At 35.0% G+C, this 18,128-nt stretch overlaps 1 protein-coding gene across 5 annotated transcripts in view; it reads left to right on the top strand.

Moving 5' to 3' along the window:
• Positions 1 to 2,643: 2,643 nt before the first annotated feature.
• LOC128863301 (Y+L amino acid transporter 2) overlaps positions 2,644 to 18,128 on the top strand; it is a 44,294-nt gene continuing 28,809 nt past the window's right edge. Inside the window, exons 1-2 of one of the 5 annotated variants that reach the window (XM_054102411.1) lie at positions 2,644 to 2,714; positions 12,472 to 13,077. In XM_054102411.1, coding sequence (XP_053958386.1) covers positions 12,806 to 13,077 — 272 coding nt within the window. In that variant the 5' untranslated portion in view covers positions 2,644 to 2,714; positions 12,472 to 12,805. Of the gene's footprint in view, positions 2,805 to 12,471; positions 13,078 to 18,128 lie in introns of all 5 variants that reach the window. The other 4 variants (XM_054102410.1, XM_054102409.1, XM_054102408.1 and 1 more) reach the window with 4 other exon arrangements.

The raw sequence follows: 18,128 nt of genomic DNA, 5'->3' as shown, positions 1-18,128 counted from the left end.
TCAAAGAAAACGAGTAGCATGACTTTCACTTTTGACCGACTTTGTCGTGGTTTTTTCGGTTTCGGCTCATATGGATAGCGCCATTCAGCCGCCTGTTGACTGGTTTGCATGTCGTAGTGAAAATCGTAGAGCACACTTGCGGTTGACTGATATAATTAAATGCCAAAAACAAGCTAACTGACAGATCACGTTCAAACTCTGCGACACTGTAGAGGACAGTTGTACCAACATTCTAGCAAAAAAATGTAGACATACACATATGGGGCGGGTTTTTTACATGAACACTTACCGATATTTTTTTGACAGAATGTATTGTAGTTTGTGTTATTTTGATATACAATCTATCGTGAATATTCAAAATTATCTTTTTTGTTATACATATGTACCAATGTTTTATATAAAAACAGATTTTATTATCAACTGTCATATCAATTTTGTCAACAATATGTTTTATTTTCCTTTAATCTCATTATTGGGTTCAAGCAATTTACTGCATCATTTTGGCTGTTAGCCAGTGTAGTTCAAAACTTGAAATTTTCCCACCGAAAACCCTTTAAAAATATTATTCTTACCGTGAAACACTCAAAAGTATCCTCTCCTTTATCTATCACCTGTTGCTCTGCTCTACATGTAAGATTCCTCTTCTGACTTATGGTCATAGTCAGTTCGGCTTCTTGTTCAGAAGCACTCTCCAGGTATTAAACCTGTTACTATTGAAGCGCAAACCCACTTCATTTTTGATAATAATTGCTATAAATTAAGTACCTACTGCTATAATAAATAATTCATTCACCTATCTAATATGGGAGCACTTTAGCTACATAACATATGGAAAAATTGAACACGTGAATTTGTTTCAGGCATTGAACTTGAAATTCGAATTCGCTTAATGTGTGTAGGTACACCCACTCCCATGCACCGCATTGCAAAATAAGTATATTTAGTACGAAAAATTTGATACTCTCTTCGACTACATACATTCATACATATGTGAGTATATTCACATCAGACAATTGATGACATACATAAAAGAGAGTAGATTCAGTTAAGCACAAAAGCAAAGGCTATGTAGAAATACGAGTCAACGGCGAGCATTCAACCGCTTCTTTTTTTGGGGTTGAATACGAGGGTATCACTATAAGTGCCGTAATATTGCAAAAGGTACAAACAAAAAAAAAACACTCACACAAAAAACAAAAAAAAAAACGTTTTTCTTTCTTGCATAACCTTATTTTCGAACATTTTTAAAATGTTGATGTCGAAAAGACACGATTTCTCGAGGGTCTTAAAATAGGCGTTTGTTTATCAAAATCTTTCGATCTAAATCTCATACGGCCGAATGATTTATTAAGTTTTAGCAATTTTTTGGGTGTGGGGCGAAGTTCCTCCTTTTATTTCTGGCGTGCGTCTTGTTATTGTGCTATAAATGGAGGGACCTACAATTTTAGGCCGACTTCGAACGGCACATTTTTTTATGAGGTGCTTTTTCATGGCAGAAACAATCAGACGTTTGTATTCCCTGCCGAGGGGCGACTGCTATTAAAAACTTTTTATTCATTATGGTGTTTTACAGAGATTTGAATCTACGTTCTCTCTGAATTCCGAATGGTAGTCGAGCACCAACCCATTCGACTACGGCGGCCGGCGTATTTTAGAGGCTTAAATCTGGAGAATATTATGAATTCGCAACCTAATTCACGCAATTTTACTATTCTGACTGTTGTCTTGTGCGCTGCAATTTTTTTTTTGTCAAATCCGGTCGTTTTTCCTTCCTATTATCGACAGCTTTGCATAATATGAGTCGGTGACAGTCTCACCCTTCTCCTAAGGTAATCCAAGTTATATAAGTAGATATAGCCCGCACATTAAACAACTGTTGTCATGAGCTTGTTGACCGACGGACCCACTTCACCCCTCTTCGGTTTCAACATACCCCGAGTAGGCTACTGTTTCGACTGCGGCTTGACCTCTGGTGCTGCATTTGTGTATCTTCTCTGTTCGCGAAAACTCCTGTAAAGTTGCCAAGTGATTGCATTTATCGGACATTTGTGATTGCATGACTAAAACGCTTAGCTTCTCACTTGTACTGGTACCACCACGCAGAAATTGAGTAAATAGTATCATATATACATGGTTAATGGTTCCAATCGATGATGGAAGGTCTCTTTAATACTTTTGAAGTTTTTGTTTGGTATGCGTGACGATTTTTGTCAAAATATAGTGCTAAATGAGTACATATAGTTCTCCTTTTCCTTTTATCACTCGAAATATAAATATAATATTAAAAGTTGAATAATAAATAAAAATTATTAAAATTTATTTAAATTGTTTTACCGCCACATCCGCTTTCAAAACAATAGCCGAGCACATGAAGTAAATTTTCAGAAAAGTTGCCGGACGGTAATGTGTTAACAGATCGATCAGAAAATTGTTGTGCGTTACCTTTTCTTCACCAGAGAAAGTTAGATTTGTTAGATCTGTTCTTATTTTCAAGAACTTATATAACCACCCTCGTATAAAGCATTTAGACATTGCGTGGAAGGCCCATATCGTCAGAGAACAGTATACGCACACAAATCGAAAAGCTTATACATACATATATACATACGGCAGCGGAAACATTGTGAGTGGTAAAAGGGCAATTGGCTGTTTAGTTGGAGCGCGTTTACCGACTGTGTTGGTTTAGCCACCGGTAATTTTGCTGGTATTAAATAGTACGTATTCGGGATAGTTACCGCCGATGTGAATATAAAATAAAAATTTATTCTTCACATAACTAACAAAGTGTGGGCTTAGCAAAAAATGTAAAATTGCGAAAATGTAGAATGCAGAAAATTTATCAATGGAGGCAGACACAGAAGCGCGCACAATACACATAATAGTACATAGAACAAATAAAAAAGTGATTCTTTTACTAAAAAAACAAACAAAAAATATTTTTCACTACTGCAAAATGCAAAACGTGCTTTTATTCGAATTCGTACGAATGTCAAGCGGTTATCACACAGCCAACACGGCAGCGAGCGACAACAAAACCTTTAATACGTTCTCAGCAAAGTGCATTAGCATTAGGTAGTGTAGTGTAGTGGTTGACGAATGCATATACATACAATTATATGTACCTATATATGTACCTTTTATTCTACTTATTGTGGAAATTTTGACAAACACCGTAGTTTTTTATTGCTTTCATCGTTTATAATTGTAAACAGAAAAGTTAGTTAGTTCTGGCTGATGAAATTTCGTTTGCTATTGCATGGAAAATTAACTTTGCGTTAACATAACATGCGAGTATACTCGTATACTTACATATGTATCTACAAACGGAAGAATTTTGTGTTATTTTAAAGCACATGTGCATCATTAAGGTGACCAGGTGAAGAATACTACATTATTTGAATGAATATAACTTTTGTAGGAAGTAGCAAACAATTAAGATTGAATAATAATAATACAGGGTGCATCCCCAAGTAAAAGAATGACAAAATAAGTTTTTTGAAGTAAACCTTCTTGAGCGAGGGTGGTGAAAAAAATCATAACGGAAATTGTGACAGTTGTGATGTAACGGATATGCAATCCCTCTCTTTAACTTCTCCGTACAATCTTTCTGCATTTTACATGAAAGCAGGTAGTGACGGGAAGTGATTGTCATTTTCTTTTCACAATGATTGGGATTTTATCTTACCATTGACTTCATCTTGTTCCTATGATCACAAGCTTTCCGAAATAACAAAGGGTCTTTCAAAAGTGACGCCAAGTAGCGAATAATTCCTAGACGGTACCTTTTTAATATTATTTTTGACATTTGTCAAGTAGGCAGAATAAAAATATGAAAATGGTCGATCTTTAAAAGCAACATGTCGCAAAATTTGTAATTGTTTTCATGGAAATAATAGTAATGAGTCGATGGTGAAATGTGGTAGTGAAAAATTTTCAAGAATGAGTCAAGGATAGAAAAAGGGCTGGCAAGCCAAAAACTTGACTTTATGTTGAGAATATTGCCGCGCAAAGTGTTGCTGAACAACCTTCAACATCGACATCTCAACGTTCTCAACAATTTGGCATTCATGAATCGACCGTTTGCCGGATTTTACCTGTAGACGTACGCTTGGTGGACTTTTAAATGATGTAATTTTTCACATATAACTGTTAAGAGCCATATTTTGAATAAAAATAGTGAAAGCTGAAGGAGTTTAAATTTTTACATGTTTCATTTTGAAACCACATATGGACGCGTCTTTTTAAAGGCCCTTTAATAGTCGCTTCGTGCCAAATCATTCGAAAATGCGGATGCAACAACAATTTAAAGAGAATTTTTAGCTTCCTGGAATAATAATAAATTCTCATTCATATTTGGGGTCGATCTTTGAGATATGATAGTCACAGCTCCATCGACAGAATTATAAATGCTTTTTCATAAAAAAAAACACCCCATATTTTGTATTGTGTGGCTTCGGATATAAAAAGTATGTAGGTGCTTAATTGCTTTTGCTCGATATATTGTAATTATGTATTGATGAAACCGAATATACTTTCGTCAAACACCACTTTTCTGTCGATTGTACCATATAACATAAGAACAATATAAGTTGATTAGATTCCCTTTTTTGTGGTATCTAGAAGAGGCCTAGTTTACGAGGGTGGCTCAATAAGCCTATGCAAATTAGAGCTCATGACATTGCCACCTCAAATTCGACATTTTGATTGTTAAGAATAAACTTTCTTGCATTTATTCATTTGGAACAGGCTTCTACAAGCATTTTCGTAAAAATAGAGAAAAGTTTATTTTGACGTTTTTGACGATTTTTGTCATTGGTTTACCTGAGTTTAGTCCGTTCGTATCAGCAAAATATTTCCTGATTGAGTTCACAACACCATAAATGGTGGATAAAATCTTTTGTATACTATTAGACGATTATTGAGTGAATGAGAGAGAACTTGAAGAGGCTATAGATATATCACTTGGATCAGTGTTTTCAGTTTTGCTTCAAGATTTGGAAATGAAAAAGCTCTCCACACGATGAGTACAGCATTTGAACATTCTTTTTCTACTACTTATTTGGAGGGATAACCGTTTACGCGATTTTGGCCGAGTTTAACAAAGCGCGCCAACAATTTCCTTCTCAAGATAGCCGGTGCCTGTTGGGCACACCAAGTGAAACCAAGTACTACTCCACCAGCTGGTACCGCATCGAATACTTTCAAAGCCAGAACGTTGGTATCCATTCGGTCGACAAGACCCAGCCAACGAATCTGTTGAAACTTTATTCGATGCGCTATGTCTATGTCGTCGTAAAGCTCATACAGCTCATCGTTCCATCGCCTGCGATACTCTGCGTCGTGCAAAGGTCCAAAAATGTCAGCATAATTTTTCTCTCAAACAACCCAAGGGACGCCTCATATGTTTATTTGCCCATAGCTGCTGATAAACTCAATCGTTTTGAAGATCTTGAGAAATTGTGTTATTGGAGAGCATAAAAATATTGGAGAAACATTGTTGAGGAGTGAGTGATCTTTATTTATTGAACCATAGTAGCACTCGCACACCTATTGAGCGTGGTTCATATATGATTTGGAGCTAACTACTTCCCAGAGGCCAATACTCTGCTACTGAGAATATGTCCTATAATTATAAACGTATCGAAAATGGCAACACGACAACCCCACAGCGACACGACATTAATGCTTTATCAAAGAATGCAAGAATCTGCAATTATGCTACGTTTCTCGGATAGAAAATTTTACCACACGAAAAACTAATTGGTTTTAAATTGAGACTAATTGGCTCTTATTTATTTTTATTGATTTTTTTTTTGGTTGTGTTTTAAGTTTTAAGTTTTAATTTCTTATCTTTATACGGTCTTTGGTTTTATTTACGTCATGAATTGAGCTGTCGACGGTAATTTGATTTTTTTGTCGGCATCTATTTAAGCTATTATTTATGATTGTGTTATTGAAAACAGAGAATTAGCAACTAATATATATTTGTTGGAAAGCTGATTTAATAAATATTTTTGTATTAACTAAAATACATGGATGTGTTTCTAGATTTAAATGTTATTATGGCAACTAATTGAATTACAAAAGAGGAAGAACCTTATCTGTCGCATTTCTAGCTAAAGGGATACTTGCAGATAACCAAGTTCAGAATAATTATCATCATAAAAATTCTATTCTTATTCATTTACATGTAAAGGGTGTAACCCATCCAATTTCTTTTTTGAATAAGTTTTTTTTACTAAATAACAAAAATTAATTTGGGTGATGGAAATCGTTATTTTTACCTTTACGCGCTCCATTGCTTCTGTTTGTATCCTGCAGCTTTTTAGTTCACAAATATCAAATATGATGGACGAACAACGGCATTTGCACGAACTATAAATCTTCCGATAGGTTGTAAATAAAGGGTGGTTGAATTTCAAGGGCCGGTGTTGATTTCAAATAAAATACAATTTTTTAAGAAATTATTGTCATTTCTCTTTATTATAATAATATTGGTATAACTCAATTACGTATGGAACAAAATACGGCCAAATGGCCGCCGCGGCCTCGACGGCACACCTCCATCCGATGGTCCAAATTTTCGATGACGCTGAGGCATAATTGAGGTTCCATGCCGTTAAAGTGCCGAATTATCTCATCCTTTAGCTCTTGAATTGTTGCTGGCTTATCGACGTACACCTTTTCTTTCAAATAACCCCAAAAAAAGAAGTCCAGCGGTGTCAGATGACATGATCTTGGCGGCCAATTGTTTCGTTAGCTGTGTGACAAGTGGCACCGTCCTGTTGAAACCACATATCGTCCACAATCATATCTTCCAATTCGGGCCATACAAAGTTCGTTATCATCTCATGATAGCGAACACTATTCTCAGCAATTGAAAAAAATACTGCCCAATGATGCCGCCGACCCATAAACCGCACCAAACAGTCACTCTTTGTAGGTGCATTAGTTTTTCGGCAATCACTCTTGCCCAAATGCGGCAATTCTGCTTATTGACGAATCCATTGAGGTGAAAATGTACCTCATCACTGAAGATGATTTTCTTCACGAAGTGCGCGATATGCATTTTAATTTGAACGCCCGTTATCATAATAAGCCTGAATAACTTTAACGCGTTGCTCGACTGTGTATCTTTCGATGGTTCAAATTGAGTTAGTCTGAACTTGACAAATGTCAAATTAATGCAGAAAAAATTTTATTTGAATTGGAAATTAAAAAAATAAGGGCACCCCTAACATACATGCACTTATGTATGTATATAAATGCAATTGGAGCACATGCAAATATTTTTCAATGGGGGTGGTCGAATTGCTAATAACAGCGGCGATAACTAGCGACGGTTTCCATTGACACTCAATTGGCGGTACTTTGTTCTTTGTTGTTGTTTTTATATTGGTGGTTGACTTGAGGTACCAGATGGTTTTGCGATAATCACATTAGAAAAGTGAGTATAACTTTTCCCATAAGAATATTCACATGCAAATACATCCATACATATCTACGTACACCTATAAACGTGCGGGTTTTAATTCAATTTGAAGGTGAGTTGAGAGCTGATGTATCTCTTAACTCTCGAATGTTGGAAGCGAAGTGATTTTTTATATTGATATTTTTATTAATAATTGCATTTGTCCAACTGAGGGAAAGTAAATTATTGCAAAACTTGAATTCAAAAGCTTATTTCTTAATTTACATGTTCAGTGTGTTTGTTTTAATTCAAGTTTTCAATTTGATATGAATTTTATACATAATAATTCAAGAATTTGTTTCATAATTAGGGTTAATTGCAGGATGATATTAATTGACAACTTGAAAATTATAAACTTCTTAAATGTATTGGAATTTATTTGCTTATTCTTGTGTATACTGTAAAGAAAGAGTAAGAATATTCACAGAAATTTTTGTAGTAGATTTCAAATATTTTAGAATACAAAATAATCTTTTGGCAAAGCGTTAAAATTTATTATTTCGCCATCAAAAAATTATTAGCCATAAGACATGATTAATTTTATTAATTTTTAAGCAATTTTTTCATTTATGCTAAATGCTCGAATGAAAAAAACCTATTTAAAATTTTCTTTCAAAAACTATAAGACTCAACTTAAAATAAAATATAAAATGCACTAATGAGATTTGAGTATCATAGTTCGATTACCCAACATCATCACCCACACCTTTCCCCATTCGAGCATAAACATTTGTCTTCTTCGTGTCTTAACTTTGTTCCGTTTTCTCATGTAGGCGCTTGCTATCTTATCTTATCTCATTTTCAAATTGGCAGCGAGCAAATCAGTTCGCCTCCAAGGACAAACTATGAAATGGTAAGCACATGTTGAGACAGCTTCGGCAAGGTGTATTAAAACAGAGTTGTCTTAAAAGTAGAAATTCGCTAGCTAAACCTTAATTTATTATTATTTTTTACACATTTTTAGAAAGAGAAAAATTTAGGGTTACGATATACTACATATAAATAGATGTGAATTTACGTTAATCTTGGAACACAAGATTAACTTATATTACTTAGACATTTTTAAAATGAATTCCGGCATCTCCCATGCCAAAAATTATGCGATTAAAAAAATTCCAAACCATGGATTTCAAAAAATGTCATAAGTGCTTTTATTATACATTTTTGAAGTGAAACTTCTTAGGCGTCGATGGACGAGCGAGAATGGAGAGTAAAATTTCAAGGTCATACAACGTTTTGGGCATTTTCGTTCCGCGAGAGAAAAAAAAGCTATAAGGTAGAGGAAAAGGAGAGAGAGAGCTATACCTTATATACATATTATATATCTTAGATACACTTTAGGCTATTTTTCCTTAGCTTTCCCTTGTGGTTGCTAATTTCTAGTGAGAAATAAAACTGCCTACTTTTTGGCGCTTGTTTGTTGGTGCAAACTTGTAGAAAATATATTTTTGGTGCCTACGTTTCGGCGTTATATTTCCTTGGTGCCTACTGCTCGGGACATTTTTTGGTCCCAATTTTTTTGGGGTTTGTTTTTTGGTGCCTACTTGTTGGCGCTTATTTCCGTTTCCTGGCTAGCGCTTGTGCGTACTATAAGTGCTATCCATTCCGGCGTCGGATTTATTGGTATTGCCTTGCGGTAATTTGTGTCGTTGCAGCGGTCCTGGAATGGGTGCGCTTGTGCGGATAATAAACGCTTGGAGTAGTACGCGTTGTTGCCACGGTTTGTGTGCGGCGTTTACCTACACCGGTCGAGCCTTCTCCGGTTTTTGTAAATTTTTTCTATTTGTATTCTCTGCAAATGTTGTGCATTTATTTAGATATATATTTTTTATCTCTCTCCCTCTCTCATTCTCTCTCGGGTCTCACCCTCTTTCTTTGCCTGTCGTGAAAGTTTCACTTCTGTTATGTGTACTACGTTACACGCACTTTTTTTTGTTTTGGATACAAACTTTTTCCCAAAAATGAGTTTTCCTGGATGGTAATATGAATCCAATTTATGAGTAGCATTTTAAACACAACTTTGTTTTTTATTTTTTGGTTAGGCTTTCGTTATCATTCTCGATTTTTACATTTTGTTTTGAAAGTAATTTAGACCTTTTTCTTGGCAGAAATACTTTGAGAGGTTTGCAGTATTGCCTGCCGAGGAGCGACCGTTATTAGAAAACAATTGTGCTATCATTTAGTGTTTCGCGCCTGGGGTGTTGATTTCGGGCACTTCCGAATGATAGTCACGTACCAACTCATTGGGCTACGTTGGTCGAAAAAGCTCCTCTTAAAAAACCATCTGCCGTTCGGAGGCGGCATAAAACTGTTGGTCCCTCCATTTGTGGGAAAATATCAAGACGAACGCCATAAGTATGAGGAGGAGCTCGGCCAACACCGAGTAAGGGGAGTAAGCGGCATATACATACATATGTATATTTAAAGCAATTTGCTGAGCTCGTATTTCGCAGTAAGCCTTATTTAACAGGCACTCAAGTCATGTATGGACTAATTTAGTGGGGAAATCAACAACTATTTTTACAAATATTATATAATATCAATTTTTAAAATTATGAGTTTATACATTTCAAAACCAAGATGCAACAGGAACTATACTCAATGCAAAATTTTAAAATATTAATTTTAAATTGAAGCAATATGTGTGGCCTGGCGGCCGCCGGAAACAAATGCGTTGGTGCGTGACTACCTTTCGGAATTCGCAGAGAGAACGCAGGTTCGAATCTCGGTGAAACACCAAAATTAAGAAAAACATTTTTCTAATGGCGGTCGCCCCTCGGCAGGCAATGGCAAACCTCCGAGTGTATTTTTGCCGTGAAAAAGCTCCTCATAAAAATATTTGCCGTTCGGAGTCGGCTTGAAACTGTAGGTTCCTCCATTTGCGGAACAACATCAAGATGCACGCCACAAATAAGAGGAGGAACTCGGCTAAACACCCAAAAAGGGTGTACGCGCCAATTATATATGCATATATATACATATAATATGTGTAACAAGCCAAATCTCACTGATAAAAGTTGATTGTCTTAAAACTCTATTAAAAATCGGCACAGTGTAATTTCATATTTTTTTTTATTAATTGTGCTGAAAAAAATACAATTGTACTTCAAATATCATCAATGGTGTGTACATATATTTCCCGTAATAATCATACTTTCATATATTATTTACAAGAACGTTAAAAAATGCTATTCGTAGGCATCTGAGCATAAAGCTTTAGTATAATTGAAATATGAACATTTTAATAAAATTGGTGCAGTTCTTGACTTATGAATAAATATGCATTTTTTTCACCATAACTTCGTGTTAATCTAGACTAATTTACATCTTTTTTTTACATGCAGCCCCGCATACATATAAACGAACATGCGCACTCCCAATGCGTTGGTAATGCGAGAAAATTTGCACGGCAACGCGAAAATTCGCTCACTAAATGAATGTTAAATATTTTGTGTTTACTTATATATGTGTGTACATACAGGTACATGCGTGTGTTGCGGGAAATATTGTATTTACTGCATAAGCAGAGCTCTTTTGGCATATTTGAGAAATGTTTTTTAGTTTACTAAACAAAGTTTAATTGTAAAGCTATTATAGAATAAATAAATATATGACGAAATAATGCTTTAAGACATGTCAGACATACTCAGTCATAATCGCAAGAAGAATTTATGAAAAGTCATGCTCCATATTAGACTCGTCATTTAGTATTTTCAAGGTCTAACTAAAGACTCAAGAACCTCGAAAACGCCCGCGTAACAACTTCGAGCAATAATGTAATAATATAATGAATTTAATAAAATAATGAATTTAAAAAATTTCGTGCTCCCTATAGGATGCGCTATTTGAATTTTTTTTAAATCTTGAAGCAGATTTCGTATTTCAAAAATGTTGAAAGAAGAAAACCATCAGATTTTTAAGGTTGTATTAATGATATTATTTGTCGGCTTGCGAGCTTGATGCATTGCATTACTTCTATAGACGCTGCCGTATTGAACTTCCAAAATCGCCGCTCTGCTCTTGAAACCAAATATAATATAACAGTACATATATGCATGTAGTATGTAGAAGTATACATGTAACTATTTTCAGCCCTTGCTGATTTTTTATTGTGCCAGTTTTTGGCTATAAATTCGATTCGCTTAACTTAAAACGTTCCATATATTTCCCGTAGACTGATAGTGGAAGAGAATATCGACACCCCTTATAGGAGAACACTTCATATGAAGGCAGTAAATGGCAAACGCTTGCAAACTCAAAATCTCAAATTTTTATTATTGATTTTTGTGTGCATAAACATTTTCTAGAGACTTTTAATAGGGATTTCGCATTTCTCATTTATAAGTTACTTTAAACTCATATCTGCTAAGGCGAATCTGTACAAGAGGAAATCACTAGAGCAGCAACAAAATTTAAATGTATTTTGTTTTTGCAATTTCGGGGTTTGAGTGTCAAACTTTCAATTAGAATGTTAACAAACAAACAATGAAACTGTAAGAAAGTAAATCACTTTGACTTAGGGTCCATCGAATCGCAAGGCGAAAAAACACCAAATCAGCTGCTCAAATGACAACACCTTGTAAGGGAAGGCAGGCTATGGCAAACCTCCGAGTGTATTTCTGCCATGAAAAAGCTCCTCATAAAAATATTTGCCGTTCGGAGTCGGCTTAAAACTGTAGGTCCCTCCACAAATAGGAGGAGGAGCTCGGCCAAACACCCAAAAAGGGAGTATGCGCCAATTATATATATTTATATGTAAGAAATTTGCGTTTTTTCTTTGGCAAAAGTACAAGAAAAATGTTTATATTGTATAGAAAACCGAATGCAACCCACCCGGTACTCGTTATTCATTACAAGCGCTGGTAGATTGCGGCAGTCGTTTTCCTACAGGGTGTGTGCGCTTATGTTTAAATGTGTATGTGCGTGCTTCCATGCTTTGCCTCTGACAGTTTGACAGTTGACTTGAATTTTCTTTTCATTTATGGCAAACTTGTGTGCAGTAGATGGCCAATCGTGCAGTTCTCGATTAGAGCTCCAGTTGAACGGTTACAATACAGCAATTTTAACTTGCCAGCGTACAAAAACGTTGTTATTACAAAAAAATAAAACAAGTAATAATAAATAATAAAAAATATAGTGCAAAATATACTAAACAAAATTATAAAAGTGCAAAAGAACTCTAACCGTTGAAAAGTGTGAATATAAATAGCAGACATTTCAACACAGTGACACAAATATTTTAGTAGTAATACAAGAAAAAGTGCAAAATAAGCGAGAACTATAAATTTGTATTTATCTGCAACAACCTTAAGTTTATAAAAAAAAGTGCCGAAAATGACTGAACGATATGGCAAAGGTGTTACCACCAATCTGGTCAACAGCTCACCACCTGTTGCAATCAATGGTGTAGGAGCCGCAGTTGCCGCTGCCGCCGCCTCAGCCAATGGCCATGGAAGTGGTATAAATGCAACTGCTGACACTGACGATGGTGATAAAATCGTATTAAAGCGCAAATTGACGCTAATAAACGGAGTTGCTATCATTGTTGGTACAATTATTGGTTCGGGAATATTTATAGCGCCAACAGGTGTCTTCCTCTATACAGAGTAAGTATTTTAATTTGATTAGATAATAATAGTTTTTGTATGGAAAGTGAAATGAATTTTGTTGCAAAGACGCAAGAAAAGCAAAAGGGAATGAAAAAACTAATTTAATAAAAAAATTATTCCTTTAACTGCGCTACGAATAAGAGAGTTGTTGTACGTTGGATTGTGTGTAAATAAAAAATTTTATACTTCAACCGCTACTTGACAGTGACATTACTATAAGGTGGCGCAAAATTATACATTCAATTTAGTTTTTTAATAACTTTTTTACTAAAAAAAATACATTTTTACTGCTGGAAGTCTTTATGTTGATCTTTACGCGCCTCATTGCTTGTATGTTTGTATATTGCAGGTGTCTGGTTCACAAGTGTAAAATGTGATTTACGTACGACACCATTTGTCAAAATTTTAAATCTTCCAATAGGGTGATTAATTTTGCGCCACCTTGTATATTTTTATATGAATGCCTTGAATGAAGCTCGGTGATAGATTTTTAGGAAGAGTCTTCTCATCAAACCCACCATTGAGTATTTTTCGCAGATTTTCTTAACCCACGCCGTAAGAGCATCATATGATAGGAGTACAAGGGTGCTTCTTATTTCACAATTCTTTTTAATTTTTTTAATTTTTGTCTCTGACACTTAATTATTTATTTATTCTATTGTAAGACATAAAAAGTTTAGTTTTTTCGCATTTTCAAAGTAATATAACTATCAGCATATGAAAAATTTGAAAAAGGTATTCTATTCAGGATTTTTTTAAATTAAAATTAATTAATTTAATTATTATCATAAATCAAATAATTACTACAAAGAAAGGCAAGTTCGTAATGCTAATAATGAAGACATCTTTGCAAAAGGTCTTTCAAAAGTGACGCCTAGATGCCAGTAGTGAATAATTCCTACACGGTACCTGTTTTTCTGTCACCCTTAAATTTGTTAAGTAGACAGATACACAATTTTACACGACAGAATAGCGTTAAAGTTATAGAAATTTATTATAAAAAAGGTCGACATTTAAGAAAAATTCGTGATTTTTTTATAGAAATAATCGCCCGAATGGGTCGACAATTCAAAGGTTTTAAAAAAATCAAGAAACTGGTTCTGTTGAACATGGAAAAAGAATTAGCAGACCAAAAACTGGATGTTCTGTTGAGAATATTGTTGCTGTAGCGCAAAGCGTTGCTGTACAACCTTAAACATTGATATCTCAACGTTCTTAACGATTAGGCATTCATGAATCGACCTTTTGGCGGATTTTACCTGTAGACGTGCGCTTGGTGGACTTTTAAATGATATAATAATTAATTTTTCACATATAATTGTTAAGAGCCATATTTTGAATAAAAATAGTGAAAGCTGAAAGAATTTAAATTTTTACATGTTTCTAGACGGGACTTGCGAAATACTCTTTATAAGACCCTTTTTTCTGTAATTTTTCACTAGCGGCAAAAAAAGACCCATATCCGCTCTTCCTACGCTCTGCGATGATTACTGCATACTTTGCCAATGTGCCACAGCTAACAGTGCCGACAGTGATAAGAACTTGCGGCTACAACAGAAGACAATCAATGGCACTATTTATCACGTTTATATAACGATTTGTAGAAAATCATATTATTATTTTCTTATGCCTTAGCGACTCCTAAAACTCGGTCTAAAAATGTAAAAAATCACACATTCGTTGTTTATGTGAAAGAAGTGAATGGCAAGTTGACGCGGCCACTTTTCGAAAGTTTAAAAAGGAGACATACCCTACTATACACCTTGTTTCATAACTATTAAATGTATCAACACCTTTGAATTCCGCTGCGCCTTATTCGAAATTATTAGCTACTGCTCGGCCGTGAACGTTTAAGAGCCCTTCTGCCAATTAAATATTATTAAAGTGAAGTGTTTGTCGAAAGGCAAAGAATTTAATAAAATATCACGCGAAAATCTTTTAATGCTTGCAGTAAAAATGGAAGACGTGATGATTTCCCAATTGCATTTTTTTTTTAATTTTAAATTTATATGATACACAAAATTAAACGATAAACCCTCCTAGCAGCCTAGGCACGGTTTTTAAGTTATTAGAAACATTCAAAAAATTGTAAACCAAAAATTTCGCAGTCAACGAAACCGCATAGCTTATCTATAGTTTGCACGAAGAAATATGGGTGTGATTCGTGTTAAACGAGCTATCAAAAATAATATTTGGTATGTTTTTTTTCCTTTTTTAGGCAAACTTTGTGTTTATGACTAGAAGTATGAAACTTTCTCACAAGCAAATGCAACTAATCTAGAATCGCGGGCACGCAAAAAATTCATTATCGTCAAAACGCTACTTGTGCAGAGAATTAATAATTAAGAATTAACATTTTATTGTCTGTGAATGTTGATTTTTTGTTTCTCGTGGCTGTATAAATAAGGCGCAGATAAACTTTTCTAGTTAATAAAATGTACGACTATAAAATTGCGCCCACTTCTTACACGGCAGCTCTACACTTTTCACAAACTCTCCAAAAGGCTAGTCAAAGCATTTTCGGGCAAATGACAAACACAAATTATTTTCTCAGCATGATTCGGCAAAAGAAGTGCTTTTTAGACTTAAAATGATATTTTACATTTTGATTTTAAATTGTATAATTTTTGGAAAAAAAATGTTTTTTTCAAATGAGAAAAAGTTCAACTTGAGTGATTCCTTTTCAGATTGACTCTTTCGTTGTTATTAGAATGCGCTTCTCTCATGGAAGCTGTGTTAATGGAACTTTAATATTAATGGGGGCTCGTTTTCTTTTATTGTGCTCTATTTGCAGATTTTTCCAGATATCGAAAAATATTTTGATACGCCAAACGAAAAGTTATAAGACTAACTAAATTTCTTATAATTTTATTATCAGTTTAGGTTTAACAATTTATGTTTGTAATATTTAAACTTTTGCACGAGCCTTAAATTAATTATTAAGAAAATAAAATCTATGGAACAAAAAAGTATGTTATTATATGTATATGAAATAAACAAATATAATTCTTGGGGTTCGTTTATAATTTGGAGCTTAGTAACTTGTGTCGGATTCTCTTTGATTATAAATTTTTGAAGTCGTTGAGACATTGATTTGATTAAGTCTTTTTAAATATTTTGATCAATTTCTGACTATTCTATTAATTGCACTTCTAAGGCTTTTAGCGCTATCAAACTGTCTTACATTTTTGAAAACCTATTGAGGAAAAAATTCCCATACATTATGCCCATACAGGGCGGTACACACGCCATTCTAAAGTTGGTATTTTTCTTACTGCTAAAAACCCTTTTGTTGCTTCGGAAGCATGAACTGCTGCGTTTTCGTGCTGGAAAATCAATTCCTCATCGAAACTATCATCAAAAAAAGAAATAAGTCCTTTATCTAGAAGTTCTATATATTATATTGCACTATTAATTTTTGGGGATATGAAACATATGGAGGTTTTGTCTTTGACCCTATCGGCTGCCCACACCATGACACATCCCCTTGTGAAGTTAAGAGCCATTTTCTCCTCCTTTTTGTTCCATTTATCATGCCAATTTGGGAACCATCCGGTCCGTCCAGATTGAATTTCTTTCAACTGAAAAATTTACTTTTTCTTATTCATCTTCTTAAAATTGGTACTTTTCTGCAAATGTCTTTGCCCCTTCTGGCTATCAAAACCATGACTGAACTTCCTCTGATATTAAAAGTCAATCTGGCATTTTTATGTCGTATGGTTGTTTTAAGTTTGGATACTCATTTTGCATATTTGCTTGCAAAATTATTTGCACACGACGGGTAGTAACTTCTAAATTAAGAGTAGGCCTCTTCTATTCGCCAATTCCTCGCTCGCTATTTCTATGCTCGATTAACTTGACAAAAATTTGCATACGAAAGCAACAACAAAATTATCGAGTATGGATATAGCTCATTAGACGCACTGCCTTACCTTCAAGGCAACTCCCTTCCCGCTTTGCCAACATATCGCACCCTAAATACAAAAGGGTCACAACTCAAAATTTTCCACACTCGAGCTTGACTTGTTTACAGTAGCACAGAAAACAAACTATGTGACATATCACGCTGAAATTCGCCATGTAAGCTTATAACAGTCCTACCAAAAAACAAAAAATTTATTTTTGCCATATGTCATCCGCGGACCGTTTTATTGATAACGTCTCGTTCATATTTGAGCAGAAGGTACATTTTGAGTTGTGACCCTTTTGTATTTAGGGTGCGATATGTTCATTTCTACCAGTTGCTTCATCTATTTGCCACTTGTTAACTCTTTGTGAAAAGAAGAGGCCCAGTGTTTTTAATTTCAGCATCGGTATTCAATTTATTTATAGTTAAAAGTTTGATTTGTCGAAAATCTCTAGCGCAAAGTTTCGGTTTTCTACCACTTCTCTTGGTACATCCCTACTTTTCTTTCAAATAGAAGTAATGAAAAGCCACAGTTTTGCTTCTTTTTAATTTTGGAACAATACCGCGCATTGTAATTCCCAAAAATTATAATTATTTCGTTTTGCACAGAATAAGAATTTGCGCGTTACTAAAATACCAGCAATAAATCCGGTATAATTTCCCTTATGAGTTACCGTTTTAAACGTACAATCAACGAAGCGATATTGGCACATTCTTCTATTATTGCTTGAGTAGATACAGGGCTTGATTGAAAAGTAATGAGCCTTCCCGCGCAGAGCGTCTGCCAAGCGATCAACCGAATCGGCTGGTGGGGGAAAATGATCGTTGGACCTTCCCCTTCTACTAGAAATCGGTCCCAGCTCGCTGGCAACAGCGGTGCAGTCAACATCGCTCCGCGCGTGAAAGCTGTTTTAAAAGTGTGTTAGGATTTTGTAGTGGCGAAAATGCAGCGACCGTTGGAGCAACGTTACTCGATCAAATTTTGCGTAAAGCTAAACAGTTTGTACCTCCAGGAAGCACTGTAAAGGCTCCGTAAGTGCTCCTTCGGCTGAAAAACCGCGTCGCCCGGGTCCGGTCCGACCTCGTCAACAATTGTACCCTTCATCACGACAATGCGCCGGCGTACACCGCCTTCCTCTGC

The sequence above is a fragment of the Anastrepha ludens genome, chromosome 5 (assembly GCF_028408465.1).
Source record: "Anastrepha ludens isolate Willacy chromosome 5, idAnaLude1.1, whole genome shotgun sequence".
Taxonomy (NCBI): Eukaryota; Metazoa; Arthropoda; class Insecta; order Diptera; family Tephritidae; genus Anastrepha; species Anastrepha ludens.
Note: the sequence above shows the minus strand (reverse complement) of the source record. Positions and strands in the feature narration are given on the sequence as shown.